Source organism: Juglans microcarpa x Juglans regia, chromosome 5S, assembly GCF_004785595.1.
Source record: "Juglans microcarpa x Juglans regia isolate MS1-56 chromosome 5S, Jm3101_v1.0, whole genome shotgun sequence".
NCBI lineage: Eukaryota > Viridiplantae > Streptophyta > Magnoliopsida > Fagales > Juglandaceae > Juglans > Juglans microcarpa x Juglans regia.
In genome coordinates this window covers 31861907-31878474 of record NC_054603.1, presented here as the reverse complement: position 1 = coordinate 31878474, position 16568 = coordinate 31861907, and the positions used below count along the sequence as shown (strand labels likewise).

The window sequence follows — 16568 nt, the reverse complement described above, 5'->3', positions numbered from 1 at the left end:
TCCTCCGTCTCTCCATCTGGTGGTCTCAATTTTGCAATGTTGATTCATAATTTTATCATTTAAATTTTAAGCATCTTTGTTGCTTTTCCGATCCTTGTGATTGTTGGTGGATCTGATCAAATTGTTGTCATCTCTCTTTGTTTGAGATTTATACGAAATATGGGAAGATCTGAGACTAATTTAAAATTATTTATTTGTGTATGACTATGTACAGAGCGACAGATATTAAATTTTTGAAGCGAATTATTGGAATTGTGAAGTGTGAAGTGAACAGTAATCCAAGAGCTATTCTCAAATCCCAACTGAAAGAGTTCTTAATATATTCGATTTAATATTTATTTTGCATGAAAAAAATTATTATTGTTAATTTATGATATTCTAATTGTGTTGTAAAAATAGTTTGATATAAATTGAGAAAAGATGAGTGAACCAAAACCTAGATTAGAGTGATGTTTTCCATGTTGCAAACTAGCTGCTCTGTAATTATAATGTGTTATGTAATATGTATAACACATATGTAAGTTTGTAACATTTATGTTTTTTTTATAAATTAGATGGATTCTTCGTCGACTCCGATTGATGTTGATTCAAATAAATCAACCATTAACTTGAGAGATTGTTTTAGGGAGACCCAAACACCAAAACCCCTAGTGCCTCTAGTAGTAGTACTTGCCCATTACCTAGGAAATAGAAAGGGAATGATCAATCGATTGTATGAAACTATTTTACGAAGGTGGATGGTTTTCATGTAGATGATCTGAAGACTAAATGTAATTATTGTGGCAAAACGTACGATTGTCACTCAAAGAGGAACATAACTTCAACAATGCAAAATCTCGGTTTAAAGTGTCATGTCGTGTTATACTTGTAAGAGATTGTATGAAATTGTATGAATTAGAAAATGAGAAACTTAAAAAAGTGTTTAAAGATGGTGGCATGAGGATTTCGTTGATGATTGATACATAGACATCAGTACAGAATTTGAATTATATGTGTCTAACTGCACACTTCATTGATAAGAATTGGAAATTGTAGAAAAAAAAATCATTAATTTGTGTTTAATCCCTAATCATCGAGGGGATACTATCGGGAGATATGTTGAATCATGCTTACTTGATTGGGACATTGATAGAATATTTACTGTAAGTGTTGATAATGCAAGTTCGAATGATACCGCAATTTCAAATTTGAAACAGTTTTTTTGTTGGGAATGTGTTGGAGGCAAGTATATGCATATGAGATGTTGTGCTCATATATTGAATCTTATTGTGAATGAGGGTTTGAAGGAATGCAATGACGCCTTCACAAATGGTTAGAAATGCAGTTAGATATGTGTGTTCATCCCACACAAGATTAGACAACTTTAAGAGATATGCAGAAAAAGAAAAAATTGATTGTAAGAAAATGTTGTGTCTTGACGTACAGACATAATGGAACTCAACCTATATGATATTGGAGGTGGCTGAGAAGTTTGAGAAGGCTTTTAGGTGGATGGAGAGTGAGGCTTATAATTTTCTCTTTTACTTTGATAATGCCCTAGACCTAGGCACATGGGGCCTCCTAAAGCTAGGACGTGGGAGATAGTGCGAGTGTTCGTTAAGTTTTTGGAAATGTTTTATGATGCTACTAATAGATTTTCTGGGTGAGACCAAATGGTTCTATGAGTGGTATAAAGTATCTTCTGCCATGGGATCTATTATTGCCAAAGCATAAGTGGATCGATATTTATCAGATGGTTGTGAGGCACTCAGCCCATCATTTGACTTATTAACTTGGTGGAAAATTAATGAGTCTAACTATCATATACTTGCAAGGATTGCACGAGACTTATTGGTCATGCCTATTTTTACGATTGCGTTCGAGTCAGCATTTAGTATGGGAGGTCGCGTGCTTGATCCTTTTCGGAGTTCGTTGGCTCCAAGAACCGTTGAGGCACTTATTTGTACTCAAAATTGGTTAAATCTTCTGTCAACTTCCATTGATATTTGGCAGGCTATGGATAATGTGGAGAGTTTCATAGTAAAATCGGGTAATATTTTATTTTTTTTCATTATAATTTAATTTTAGTATTTTTCATAATCCAAATTCACTAACATTTGATATTTTATTCTTATTATTAATATTTGTATATAGAGTTGAGCACACAATCAAACATGACAACTATTGAAGATTGAAAGTTAAAGCAGCAAACATAAAAAAGATCACTCCCAATTTGTTGTCATTTATCTATGTTATATATATATATATATATATATATATATATATATATTGGCATTGTTGCTATGTTTAAGACAATTTTATATTTTTTACTTGCGTTTTGCTATGCTTAAGACAATTTTTTTTTTTTTTTTTATAATATGTAATATGTAATACTAAACATCTAATGAAGTTATTTTTATTTTTTTTAATTATGTAGTAAGTAGTATGTAATATAGTTAGTAATAGTAGAAGATTACAAATGACATTAAAATTAAAATGAAATTGACTATTTAAAATGGGTTTTAAAAATTCAGCAAATTTGAATTTGAAATCAACTCAATAAAAGCTAAAAAAGAATCAACATTAAACTTATATTATTAGTAGGACTGTCAACCATTACAACGTTTCTCTATGAAGACAATGCTAGAGATTATATCAAATCCTTCCTCCATCCAGACCTTGTCACTCTTGTTATTCAAATTCAAAGCATACATTGCTAACAAATGTGTCGTTGTGTTACCTTCTCTTGGAGTAAAGACCACCTTCAGTTTTCTCTTCCATCTACATAAAACTTTATATCTTCTATCATTTGCCCATATCATGATAACTCTTCACCATCTCTATTAATAACATTGATAAGTACCATTGCATTTCCTTCCAAAATCGCCTTCCTAAATGCTAACTCATTAACACCTTTATAGCCTTCCATATAGCGTAGCTCTCTGCCAATACAGGTTGAAAGACATAATTCTTTTGTGCGCAAACTATTAACTAATATCTCCTCTTCTTCATCTCTGATGATGATACTAATCCCAATTTCCTGGTTCTTGGATCTAAAGTCACATGCCAATTTACCTACACAAAGTCCCTAGTCGGTTTTCTCCAATACTCAGGCCTCCCTCCTTACCCCTGCTTTGTTTTGAGCACCTATCTTCAACACATTTGCAACCTAGAAATCTTTCATGCTTGATATAGCCAATTGAACCACCTTGCTTGGAAATCTTCCGACAATGAGTGGTATTTGGTAGCCTGAGAAATCATTCCAATGACCTGGGTATTTGTTGTTTGCTCGTCAGAACTCTGAAAGAGAAGGAGAAAAGGGGTTTGAAGTGTGGTTGAGAAGAAAATGAGTTGTTTGAATAATAAGGGCAAAAGTGACAATTTACTTTGTGCCAATGTGGAGAGTGTGTGGGGTGTGGGGCTTCCGAATAGAATTTTTGTTATGTAAATAGCAGTTAAACTAGCCAAGTTCATAACTTTATCTACACTATCCAGTTTGTTGGATACAGTAACTTTTGTAAATGAGTATTTTTTGTATATGTTTTTATGACTAAAATTTTATGACTTCATTTTCTTATTTATCTACAACAATTTAATTCTTTTTTTATGACATCCTTTGTGTCAGGTCAATTAATCACTAATAACATCCTGGTGGCATATGAAAGTCTCTATTCAATGAGCTCTCGAATGCATAGAAAATCAGACTATATAGTACTTAAGTTTAAAATGAGCAAAACTTATGATCGAGTGGAGTGAAAATTTCTTGAAGAAGTCATGCGAAGAATAGGATTTGATAAAAAAAAAAATTGGATTTCTCTTTTGATGAGCTGGATTACATCAGTCTCTTATTCCATTATGTTCAATGGTGAACCACAGGTTAACTTCCTCCCTTATTGGATTCTAAGTTAGGAGGATCCTTTCTCCCCATACCTTTGTATTTTGTGTTCAGAAGCACTAACATCTCTTCTCAATCAAGCAGAAGCAGGGGGTAGCATCTCATGTGTTCCTATTTGGAAGGTTTCTCTCTACATCAATCACCTCATGTTTGCTAATGTTAGACTCATTTTTTATAGAGCTAACTCTCTTGAGTGGAGCCATGTGATTCAAATCCTTGAAGTTTATGAAAAGCATCAAGACAAATACTCAACAAAGAGAAGACATCAAGACTCCCTACTACTATTGAAAGATCTAAGATTGCTGTTTTCCACTCTCTCATTGACAAGATTTGGGCTCGTATGACAAATTGGAAGACCAAGTTTTTATTAGCTATAGGGAAATAGGTTCTTTTAAAAGCTTTCCTCCAAAGCATCCCAACTTATACTATGGGGATTTTTATGCTCCCTCAATCCATAACTCAGAAACTAAATAGGTTGTTGAAGAAATTCTGGTTGGGCCATAATGATGATCATTCTAAGATCCAATGGGTGAATTGGGACCCAACCAAATGGGTCTTTCTAAAGAGCTCGATGGATTAGGAATCAGAGATTTTAGAAGTTTAAACATAGCCATGTTGTCTAAACAGTGTTGCAGAATTTTGCAACATTCATATTCCCTCCTTACAAGAACTTTCAAGCAGAAATATTTCGCTCAGGTTGACTTCTTGGAATCCAATTTAAGTCACCGATCCTCCTATTTATGGAGGAGCATTATGGTAAGCAAAAGTCTTTTGAAGGATGAAATATTTTAGAGAATTGGAAATAGAAAGAGTGTTAGGACTTGGAAGGATAGGTGGATCCCAAGACCCTATTGGCACAGAGTTCAATCTCATATCACAAACCTTAGAGAGGATGCTAACGTGGTCGATCTCATAGATGCAAATCTGAAGTGGTGAGATGAAAACCTCTTAATTAAACTATTCACCCCTCAAGAAGTTGATATGATTAAAAGCATCCCAATCAATATTGGGGAAGAAAGGATAAACCGGTATGGTATTACTCCAAGAATGGGCAATTCTGAGTGAAAAGTGCCTATCATCTCCATAGGGAGCTTACCACTAGAGCTGATGCTAAAACCTCTACTGGAAGGACTACTAATGGCACATAGAGATCCTTATAGAAATTGCATGTACCAAATATTGTGAAAGTTTTTCTCTGGAGAGGTTGCAGAGATGCCCTTCCCACTTTCTCAAAAATGTGCAAAAGGAAGGTTATTAAAGAAGATATGTGTCTAATTTGCAGAAGCTCTCCCAGATCAATGAGACATGTGCTTTGGAATTGTTTGGCCTCAAAAAATGTCTGGAGCCAAGGTCGTATCAGAATACAAAAAGTGTCATTCCAAAGTCACTCCTTTATAGAGATATGGAGTCAGCAGTCTCAAAACTTGAAGAAGGAAGACCTGCAGGAAGTTGTGATTCCAAGGTTGATATGGATGAGGAGAAATTATATCACACATGGTAAAGGATTTAGTCATCCCAACACTCCTATCAACTGAGTCAGGGAAGAACTACAAGTTTTTAGTTCTTAAGAAAGCCACATTTTACTAAGAGGCAATGCATCACAAATTCTATGCTTATGGAAGAAACCTCTTGATGGTACATACAAAGTCAATTGGGATGCAGTCATTGATAAACCAAGTGGTAGGATGGGTATTGGAATTATTATCAGGGATGCTGATAGTCAAGTATTAGGCACTCTTAGAACTTCTCTGGCTCTCCATGTAGAAGCTCTCATTGCATAATCCTATGCAGTGCTGATGGCTATAAGTTTCTGTCGAGATATGGGATTTAGACAGTTCATTCTTGAGGGTGATGATCTTTTGGTAGTAAACATTCTCAATAAGGAAGTGATGGATTAGAGCTAAGTTGGCCTACTACTCGAGGACACTAAAACATTTCTTAACTTATTCGCAGATTGGTTTGTTAATCACACAAAGAGAGAAACAAATACTGCAGCTCACAAACTAGTAAGAGATGCTCTCAATTATCAGGAGGATTTAGTAGACATTGAAGAAATCCCAGACTGTATTCACTCTAGTATTTTGAATGAGTTGTTGTAAGTATCTATGAGTAATAAAACATCATTTTATAAATAAAATAAAATAAAATTCTAATGATCAATGCCCTGGTGAAATTTACTCAAGAACTTCATATATACCATATAGGAATAAGTACTCCCAAATGAAATTCTAAGGAATGTTTGAATAATAAGATGTAAGATAGTGAAAACTCATATCTCTAGAGATTTAATTATTCAATTATAATTTTGTTATTATATATATAATTTTTGGAGTTGATGTCTAAAGAAAAGATTCTTAAAAACTTCTAATGTACTTTGGGTTTGCAAGAAGACTGATATTATCATAATAACTTCTAAAATCAATCGAAATCAACTATAGAACATATTCTTTTGTGTTTCAACACATACAAATAGCCTTGTTTCGTTCACTTCGATTAGATTGTAACAGACTAAGTGGCCTTGGGCTCGTGGGCTTTTATTGTCACGAACAACAGGGACCAACGTGCGAGGACTGTTGTATTGGATTAGTAGGAACCAAGTTTATGTTAGTTAGTGTCATGGGCTTAGGCCCAAGTATATTAATGATGCAATGAACTTCTTTTATGAGAGTCCCAGTAGATGGGAAGCCTTTCAATAGGGAATTCCTACATATAGATGTGGGAAGTATACTATTTGTTTTTTGTCCAGAAACTAATAGAACATTTATTTTCAAGTTTATCCTTCTTTTCCCTCTCTCTTATTCTAGAGGTTCTCACTCTCGAAGTGAGATTGTTTATTTAATCCTTAGGGGTGTGTTACAAAGTGGTATCAGAAAGACACTGATCTCTGTGTTATCAATCATGGAATTACTTCTTCAATTGAAACAAAGTTGTGAAATGTATCAACAGCAGTTAGAAAGGTTTGGAGAGAAAATTGTTACCATGAAAAAAGAAACAAATGCAGCCATAAATGTCGCCATGGAAGAGATTTCTACAGCAATAAAAAATATCATTGAAGAATAAACCGAGGTAGAAACAAATTTTAAACAATCTACCACGGTCATAGCTGTAAGTGAAAATAATTTCTTTCAACAATCAGATCGCCCTCTCCTTTCGTTTTTTACCTTGGGGTCGGCTATACATAGCAACAACCATACATTGATCTGAAAAACTGAAGGCCCAACGATTGAGATGGGTCTTGGCACCACATACTCTCAAGTGAGTGTGTGGCAACACGACCATGTTGAAATCAATGCATCGTCAAGTTCTGATCTTTTCGAGGAATCTTCGATTGCTGAAAAACTTTTCTCCATGGGAGGAATTCCAAACAAATGGCCACGACGTGTATGGAATCCTCCATGGAAGCCCGCTCCGATCACTAAAGGAGTTAAGCCCCATCACTATCGTCCTTGCTCTATTACCCTTCATGACCCTAAGTGTTAGCTCACTCATTGGATTAAGAGGGAGAGAGAGGACCCTTGTGGGGTTTTCGACACCATTTCATCAGAGATCTAGCTCTAGTTCTTATATTTTGATAGCTTTAGACATACACAAACTCTTTCTTGCACCTAGTTGGAGCACTCTTGCTTTGGCAGGAGTTTGAATGAGCAAACTCTACATCCTTCGTATGTTTCAGAGCTACCAAGGTGGTTGGGATATTGAAAATCACCATTACTGGACTTTTGTTGGATTTACAGGTGCTTCTACTTTCATTCTTGTTGTCCTCTGGTCTATTTCTATTAAGACTATTCATCCGGGTTTCGGCCCGAGAATCTGGGTATACCCGGACCGAGTTAGTCAGATCAGACTTGAGCCGGAATCAGGATGAATCCGGGTTTCTTAAAACCCCAATTTCAGATTTTGGGTTGAACTGGTTTTTTTTTTACATTAGAATTCACAAAAATATAACCAGATAACTAGTGTACTATTTCTTTTTTCCTAATGATATGCGAAAGAGATTACCCAAATATCTCACTCTTTTTTCACTGGGATTGCCATTATAATTGCTAGTCTCGTCTTCAGAAAGAGTCCTAGGAAACCTAACTTCTACAGAACTTGTTGTAGCCTGTAAATGGGACCATTCTAAATACTAGACATTTCAAGTGCTAGGCATGTCTTTTGATGTCTATGATATTCTGTAAGTTGCAAGCCATAAAATTGATTAGATGTGCAAATTCTAAAAATTCTATATTAAAGACAAAATGTGAGGGCAAAAAGTGGCCTCCCAAGATTCAAAGACAAGATCACTGAAATGCAATCTTACTCAATACTCATGGCCGGAACTTCTCTGAACTGACAACACGCTTCCCCCTCTATCATTCTATCTTCTCACTGCAGCCTTTACACCGTCTCCTGTGTAGGAATCCCTGTACAATGAATACTACACACTCTACTCTCTCAAGTCTCTGTCTATCTTTAACAGCTAGAAGATAGTCACACCACCATAACAAGTGTGATCTTTGCACCCACAAAAAGTGGGTGCCATAACAAAAAGGTATAGTTGTAGATATGCACTGGAATTTGCATGTGAAACAACAGACTCTCTTTTTGTGTATTTATTTTGATTTTTTTGGAAGTAGTGACATTTGGAAATTACTGACTGGAGTCGTTAGAGAGCGAAGTAGTGAACACTGGTTTGTTATGGAAATCTGAAAAGTTGAACCCGGATTAAAAAGGATTAAAAAAAAAAGTATAAGGTTTAAACCTGGGTTCTAGGTTTAAAATTCGGTCCAGGACTGGATGTACCCAGATTTTGCTATGCGGGTACTGGCCCGCGTTTATTCCAGGCCGAAACTCATAACCGAAACCTGATTATCTGCGTTCGGAAAAAAATCAAGCTCAAATGAACAGTCTGAATTTCTGCAGCTTGTGTCTTGTGGTTTTGGTGTTTAGTATAGGGGAGCATTTGGGTGTTTGGTGTCACATTGGTAAGGTGTATAAGAATTCCCTTGATTGAACAATGATTTCTAAGTATTAGAAGTGTGGGGTTCTTGTTCGAACAATAACCAAGCAACCATCAACAATGGGAGGATCTGGATTTAGTTACTCGTGTCGGATCTTTGATCAAGCAAGGACAGAAGGTACGACGCCGTAGTTGTTTGATGAAATGCCTAAAAAGGCTCTACAAATTGGAACATGCAACACTATCAGGTTAGAAAAATGGGACCGGAAGAGAAGGTATGTGTTGGTACCTATATGGTTGACATGCATAGGAAACGTGGAAGAGCTGCTTCTTTCAACATTATCCCCAGCAATTCTAGAGCTGCTATGGCTGTTGGGAAAGTTCTTTCAGTTGTTGACCTCATGGTTAGGCTTAAGAAGAAGGCAAAATATGAGGAATTTGGCACTATTCTTAGAGGTAAGCACAATTCCCGTCTCATTTTTCATTTTCTATCAAGATTCAAGTGCAAAGTATACAATAGAAGGTGTTTTTGAGATATTTGAAGCCCATTATACTTTTCTTGTGATTTGTGGTGGAGGGCGATGGAGATATCGCATGGTGTTGCAAGTTGTAATAGATAAAAATGCCGCTCTTCAATTACTCGATGAATTGCTTATTAGGGATATTTTTGGGTGGTGTGAGATATATCTTAAAATTGGGTTGGATTCTTGGGATTCCCTTATCAGCTCTTCTATACACAGTCGCCCTATGCAGGCGCCCTGCAGTCGGTCAGGCCACGTCACCAAAATAAAAGAGAAAAATTGAATCGAGATTCGAAAACCAAAAATACAGAAAATAAGAAGAAAAAACATAGGGGAGAAGAAAGAGAAGCGTACGAGAGGCCCCAGGTGAGTTCACGCTTGTAAACGATGCGTTTCACATTTTCCCTCCCTTTGTCTTCCCCAACGAAACCGAGTCACTTTTTCAGCCCAATTCTTCAGTCTCTCCAGTCTTCCTCCCTTCGTCTTCCCCACGAAATCGACGACCTGTACAGCTTTGCCTACCCCTCTTCTTCCCCACATGATGACCCATACATCTCACCTCTCTCACTCATTCAATATGGAAGTTGGAGGCCAACATTTAATTTTTTACGTTCACCATCAAAATCAATTTGTCAAAACCTCTCTCCCTGGGTCCCTGCACTCCTTTTTCCATCTTCCATTTCTTTTTCTTTTGAAGTATGAAGTTTGACTGCAATCCTTTGCAGCTTGGCGGCAAACTCATGATTTAAGCGAAGTGTGGCGTGGTTTTGGTTTTTATACAAAACGGTGTGTTTTATTTTTTCCACGTAAGCAGCTGTTTGCCCTATGCGACTGTATTCAACATTTTACTTTCCTTATAGTGTTTGTTTTTGCTCTAAAGTTCCCTATAATATCACCCCATTGGCCCTTTGATAGAGGAAGAAAAATATATCCTTTCAATTTAGCTCTCTCGGAACGGACCAATAATATGAACTATGATGGTCTTGCTGAAGATCATGTTGAGCCAATAGATAATGCGAATGATTTGAAGAACCGTGGGGGTCTTGATGTGGATATGCAAGAGCTTAATCATAGCGACCCATATATAAGGGGATCTTAGGAAAGCCAGTCAGATGAATGTGGTAAAAGCTAGTTCCAGAGAAGCTATCTCTCTTGTGGGTGGTGTTTGGAAGCAGATGACTCAAGCTCGTGAGTTAGTGGAGCTGCCAGTAAGGCACCTTCCGCTTTTTAAATCAATTGGTGTGAAGCCATCTAAAGGAATTTTGATTTATGGACACCTGGGATCTGGAAAAGCATTAATATCAAGGGTTGTTGCTACTGAAAATGGGGCTTTCATTTTTTGTATTAATGGGCGGGGGATAATGTCCAAATTGGCTGGAGAGAGTGAGAGCAATCTTCAAAAGGCACTTGAAGAAGTTGAGAAGAACACTACATCTATTATTTTCATTGATGAGATTGATTTTATTGCTCATAAGAGGGAGAAGACACATGGTGAGGTTGAAAGGCAAATTGTTTCACAACTGTTGACTCTTATGGATGGACAGGCTCATGTTATTGTTATAAGGGCTACAAATCATCCGAACAACATTGACCCAGCTTTGAGAAGGTTTGGTCGGTTCGATAGGGAAATAGACATGGGTGTTTCTGATGAAGTTGGGACTTAGGAGTCTTGAAGTTCTTCGCATCCATACCAAGAACATGAAGCTCTTTGATGATGTTGACTTAGAAAAAATCTCAAAAGTTACCCATGGGTATTGGTGCTGCTCTTGCAGCTCTTTGTACTAAAGTTGCACTGCAGTGCATTAGAAAGATGGATGTGATTGACTAGGAAGATGAATCCATTGAAGCTGAGGTACTTAACTCCATGGTCGTTAACCATGAGCACTTCCACACTGCTTTTGGAACAAAAAAAAAAACCTATCTGCTGTGCCTAAAACTGTTGTTGAAGTGCCTAATATCAACTGGAGGAACCTTGAAGGCCTTAAGAATATTAAGCAAGAACTTCAAGAGACTGTTCAGTATCCGATGGAGCACCTTGAAGGTCTTTATTTCTCGCTTAATGTTTTTTTTATTCTTCAATCCACCGTAGGAGAGAGAAAGAATTGTGCGAGAAGTTATCTTAGCCTAAAACCAATCTTGCATCAGTGGAGTCACGAGCAAGATCCTTAGGTTTAATTAAGTCATACCTAATTATTCAAACTTTGCCTCAATTGCCATGCAAACCTTCAAGGTGCTTACTATTACACTGCTCCCAATGGGTTGTAACACCCCGTATTTCAGTGTATTTTTACTGAAGGATTTTTTTTGATTGTTCAAAAATTTATCCTCTTATTTTAAAATTGGTTGGATTTTTAGTAAGTTTATTTCTATGATTTTATTTGGTGAAAATTATTTTTTTGTGCTTTCCAAATATTTATTTATTATTATGCATTTAAATTGCTTTTAATATTTAAATTAATTACTGTGGGATTTAATTATTTCAATTTGACTTTACCATTACGTTTAAATTATTTTATTTAACTTGTGGTTTTAAAATTGTCTCCGTTGGATCTTTTTTGTGACCCAAGTTATGAGGATTGGACCTCATTTTTTTTCCTCCATTTTTTCTTTCCTTCCTTTTTCTTTTCTTTCTTTTCTTTTTTTTTTCCTCATTTCCTCTCCTTCCCGCGCGATCTCTCTCTCTCCTCTCCTCCGCCCGTTTCTATCGTCTCCTCCCAGCGCCGCCGTCGCGCCGCCGTGCGCGACACCGCCCAGCCGACCAGCTCCCCCTTCCTCCGGCGACCTCACCTCCCAAACCTCAGCCCCTACCTCGCCGCCGGTAGCCCACACGCCCCCCCACGAAGCCGCGGGCCACCTTCACGCCCGCGCCGCCGTGAGCCGGCGGTGGCCCTCACCGCCCAGCCCATTAGCTTCCCCAGCCGCCGGCGACCTCACCCCACCAATCTCACCTCCATCCGTGCCGCCGTTAACCACCAGTAGCTCTTCGAAGCCGCGGCACTCCTTCCGCCGTTGCGCCGCCGTCGCACCACCATTGGCCACCATCTTCCTACCACTTCATCCCCGACCTCTTGGCAACCCATTGGACCCAACCCCACCTCCGATCCGTCACCGGTGAAGCTCCACCAACTACATTTCCGATTTGGGCATTTTGGTCTTCTACCGCCCATTCCGCCGCCACCCACGGCAAACCACCGCCACCATTGGCTTCACCGACCTCCCTAGGCCCTACCCTATCAATCTTGGGTCTTCATTTGTCCTCGTTGAAAAGTGGGTATCTGTGACCCACGGCCACAGTGTATTTTACACTGTGGTGTTGCTCAGAAATCACCACTTGCAACTTCGAGATCCTCCGGAAATTATTATATTGCACTGTAAGTATTTTCCTTAAAGAACTTTCGTGATTTAAATATATTTTTGCACTAACGCATATTATCTGTGAATTGGGTTGTTTTGCCGGACTGAGTCCGAGGAGTTTCGGGGGTTGGATGGATTGTGGACGGAGTTGTGTTTGTTTGCATTGTGAATTGTGGTTGTTGGTTATGACTTGTTCACGTACATCGCATATTGCATGCATGATCATGTTTGTAAAGAAAACTGGATTTTCGTGTATTGCATACATGTTCATGTATTTATTGGATTTGGATTTTTATGTGAGTAAAAGGAAAAGAGACTGTAGGGATGGTGGTAAGCAGGGATGGTGGTTGTGTCCCGCCTGTGATTCCCGCCTACAGTGCTCTGTTAAGTATTTATTGTGTGTAAAGGAACTGTAGGGATGGTGGTAAGCAGGGATGGTGGTAGAGTCCCGCCTGTGATTCCCGCCTACGGTGCACGCGTTAGGGATGGTGGTAAGCAGGGATGGTGGTTGTGTCCCGCCTGTGATTCCCGCCTACGGTGCACGCGGTAGGGATGGTGGTAAGCAGGGACGGTGGTAGAGTCCCGCCTGCGATTCCCGCCTACAGTGTCCGATAAATGGATTGTTTGTGTGGATCATTTTATGGGAAAATGTGTTACGGATATTTTGGGCCAAAATGGGATTTTTGGCGTGTGTTGGAAATAATCATTTTTCTGGGAAAAAATGGTATTTTATGGTTAACTGTATTTTGCTATATTGTTGGTTGCATTAATGTATTTTTATCCCGAGAGTTGTTTGGTTTATACTTACCTGTGGTACCATTTTATGGTATCGCAGATTTTGATGCAGATGATGATGACGAGCCTTAGCTTGGCTCCGTTGGAGGAGTGATCTGGGATTGCTCCTGTTTAGTGAGTTATGTGTTTTTATCAGTTTATGTATTCACCTTTTGTATTATATTTGGGATGACTGTATAATTTTTTAAAGATAAATTGTTTTAAATATTTGTATTTAAATTCTGGTACTTAGTTGACTATCCGCTGCGTTATTATATTTGTACACTGTTGCATGTACACACACTGGCACTTCGTTGGGATGTGTGACCGTGTTGTCACCATCCTGGCGTCTCGATCCCTGTGTATTTATATAAGGGGGATTGGGGGCGCCACAGGTGGTATCAGAGCAGTTCGGCTCTGGGTAAAACCACATGTCCCATAGGTGTAGTACCAGAAAATTTTAAAATTTTGATTTGAAATTATTTTGTTGGGAGTACATTATTTTAATTTATTTATTTTAATTATACGTTAATTGTTTGTTATTTATCTTATTTTTGTTATTTTAGTTTATTTAGTTATTTTATTATATGGCAGGCAATTTTACTTGTTTCAATTATTTTCTTGTGTACTATTTCATTTGTTTTATTCCTTTTGTCTTATGATATTTTATTTTGTTGGTTTTATTTTATTTTATTTTATTTTATGTGATATGGTTGTATTTTAATTTATTTTACTATAATTATATTTTTTAGTTTGTTTTAAACTGATAGTGGGGTTAAGGGTTACGCTATGGCAGGAAAATGGTACGACCAAGAAGGCAAGCTAATGAGCCCGAGGATGAATTACCGAGGGGTGATGGAAATTATGCCATGGCGAGGGCGTTGAATAGGATGACGGAGTTTCTTCAGCAGAATTTTCGTCCACAGCAAGGAGAGCAGTTCAGGGCGATGCAGGCCGGGTGCACCTATGAGCGCTTCTTAGCGCATAGGACCCCTGCTTTTTCTGGTGAAGAGGATCCATTACGGGCTAGAAGGTGGATTCAAGATCTGGAAAGAACGTTTGAAGTCTGTGGATGCACAGAGGCCCAGAGGGTATTATATGGGAGCTATATGCTGCAAGGTGAAGCGGCGAATTGGTGGGAGACCAAGCGGTCACTTTTAGAGATGGAGTTGGGATCCTTGGCTGCTGTGTCTTGGCAGCGTTTTAAGAAAGAATTTGATGATCGATTCTTTCCTGTTTCGGTGAGACGGCAATTGGCTCGGGATTTCAATAATTTGGTTCAAGGAGACATGACTGTCGAGCAGTATGCAAGGAAATTTATGGAGCTTGGGCGGTTTGCTCCTCACCTCATTGCTACGGAAGAGATGCGGGCTGAACGTTTCCAAGAAGGGTTGCGCCCTCAAATCCGCAGGCAGGTCGCATGCTTGGAAATCCAGAACTTTCAGAGGTTGGTCAATGTGGCCTCAGTTGCTGAGCGAGAGCGAGGTGCTGTGGTAGGTTCCCCTCCGGGTAAGAAGCGACTGAACGTTGATGGTGAAGGGAGCAGCTTCGGGTCGCCACAGAAGTTTGTGCAAAGGATCGGGGCCAGAGCGCAGGCAGCTTCCGGTATACGTATTGGGGGCCGAGCTCCAGTTTGTGGTAGATGTAATAGAGCCCACGAGGGCGAGTGTCGTCAGGGTTGGAACCAGTGCTTTGAGTGTGGTCAGACAGGACACTTTGCTCGTGAGTGCCCTAATTGGACCCAAGGAAATCAGGGTGGTCATCGCGGTGGTAGGACTAATCAGAGGCAACTAGTTCAGGCTCGGGTGTATGCAGTGACTCCTGGTAGTGCTGGCGACGAGATTCCAGGGACTCAGGACGCTGGAGTTACGGCAGGTATGGGTCTAATCTTACCTTTCGTAATGGATGCCATGTGTGGTTTATTCTTGGGTTTTGGAAAGTTATGCAAGTTGTATCCATGCCCGTTGGGTGTTGGAGGTTGTGTGATTTTCTTAAGAGTGTTCTGGTTGTATTTGGTATCCTGCTTTAGAGTGATGATTGGCCCTACAAATTTCGAGGACGAAATTTTATTTTAAGGGGGGGAGGATGTAACACCCCGTATTTCAGTGTATTTTTACTGAAGGATTTTTTTTGATTGTTCAAAAATTTATCCTCTTATTTTAAAATTGGTTGGATTTTTAGTAAGTTTATTTCTATGATTTTATTTGGTGAAAATTATTTTTTTGTGCTTTCCAAATATTTATTTATTATTATGCATTTAAATTGCTTTTAATATTTAAATTAATTACTGTGGGATTTAATTATTTCAATTTGACTTTACCATTACGTTTAAATTATTTTATTTAACTTGTGGTTTTAAAATTGTCTCCGTTGGATCTTTTTTGTGACCCAAGTTATGAGGATTGGACCTCATTTTTTTTCCTCCATTTTTTCTTTCCTTCCTTTTTCTTTTCTTTCTTTTCTTTTTTTTTTCCTCATTTCCTCTCCTTCCCGCGCGATCTCTCTCTCTCCTCTCCTCCGCCCGTTTCTATCGTCTCCTCCCAGCGCCGCCGTCGCGCCGCCGTGCGCGACACCGCCCAGCCGACCAGCTCCCCCTTCCTCCGGCGACCTCACCTCCCAAACCTCAGCCCCTACCTCGCCGCCGGTAGCCCACACGCCCCCCCACGAAGCCGCGGGCCACCTTCACGCCCGCGCCGCCGTGAGCCGGCGGTGGCCCTCACCGCCCAGCCCATTAGCTTCCCCAGCCGCCGGCGACCTCACCCCACCAATCTCACCTCCATCCGTGCCGCCGTTAACCACCAGTAGCTCTTCGAAGCCGCGGCACTCCTTCCGCCGTTGCGCCGCCGTCGCACCACCATTGGCCACCATCTTCCTACCACTTCATCCCCGACCTCTTGGCAACCCATTGGACCCAACCCCACCTCCGATCCGTCACCGGTGAAGCTCCACCAACTACATTTCCGATTTGGGCATTTTGGTCTTCTACCGCCCATTCCGCCGCCACCCACGGCAAACCACCGCCACCATTGGCTTCACCGACCTCCCTAGGCCCTACCCTATCAATCTTGGGTCTTCATTTGTCCTCGTTGAAAAGTGGGTATCTGTG

The 16568-nt window shown here is 39.4% G+C and overlaps 1 protein-coding gene across 1 annotated transcript; it reads left to right on the top strand.

Annotated features, from left to right (window-relative positions):
* Window positions 1–10446: 10446 nt before the first annotated feature.
* LOC121267313 (cell division cycle protein 48 homolog) lies at window positions 10447–10998 on the top strand. Its single transcript, XM_041171160.1, has one exon. It carries the CDS (start codon window positions 10447–10449, stop codon window positions 10996–10998), a length of 552 nt encoding a protein of 183 aa, XP_041027094.1.
* Window positions 10999–16568: the final 5570 nt, after the last annotated feature.

Bases quoted from the DNA above. Each gene is read 5' to 3' on its own strand.
- LOC121267313 (XM_041171160.1), top strand. From the start codon at position 10,447: ATGAATGTGGTAAAAGCTAGTTCCAGAGAAGCTATCTCTCTTGTGGGT.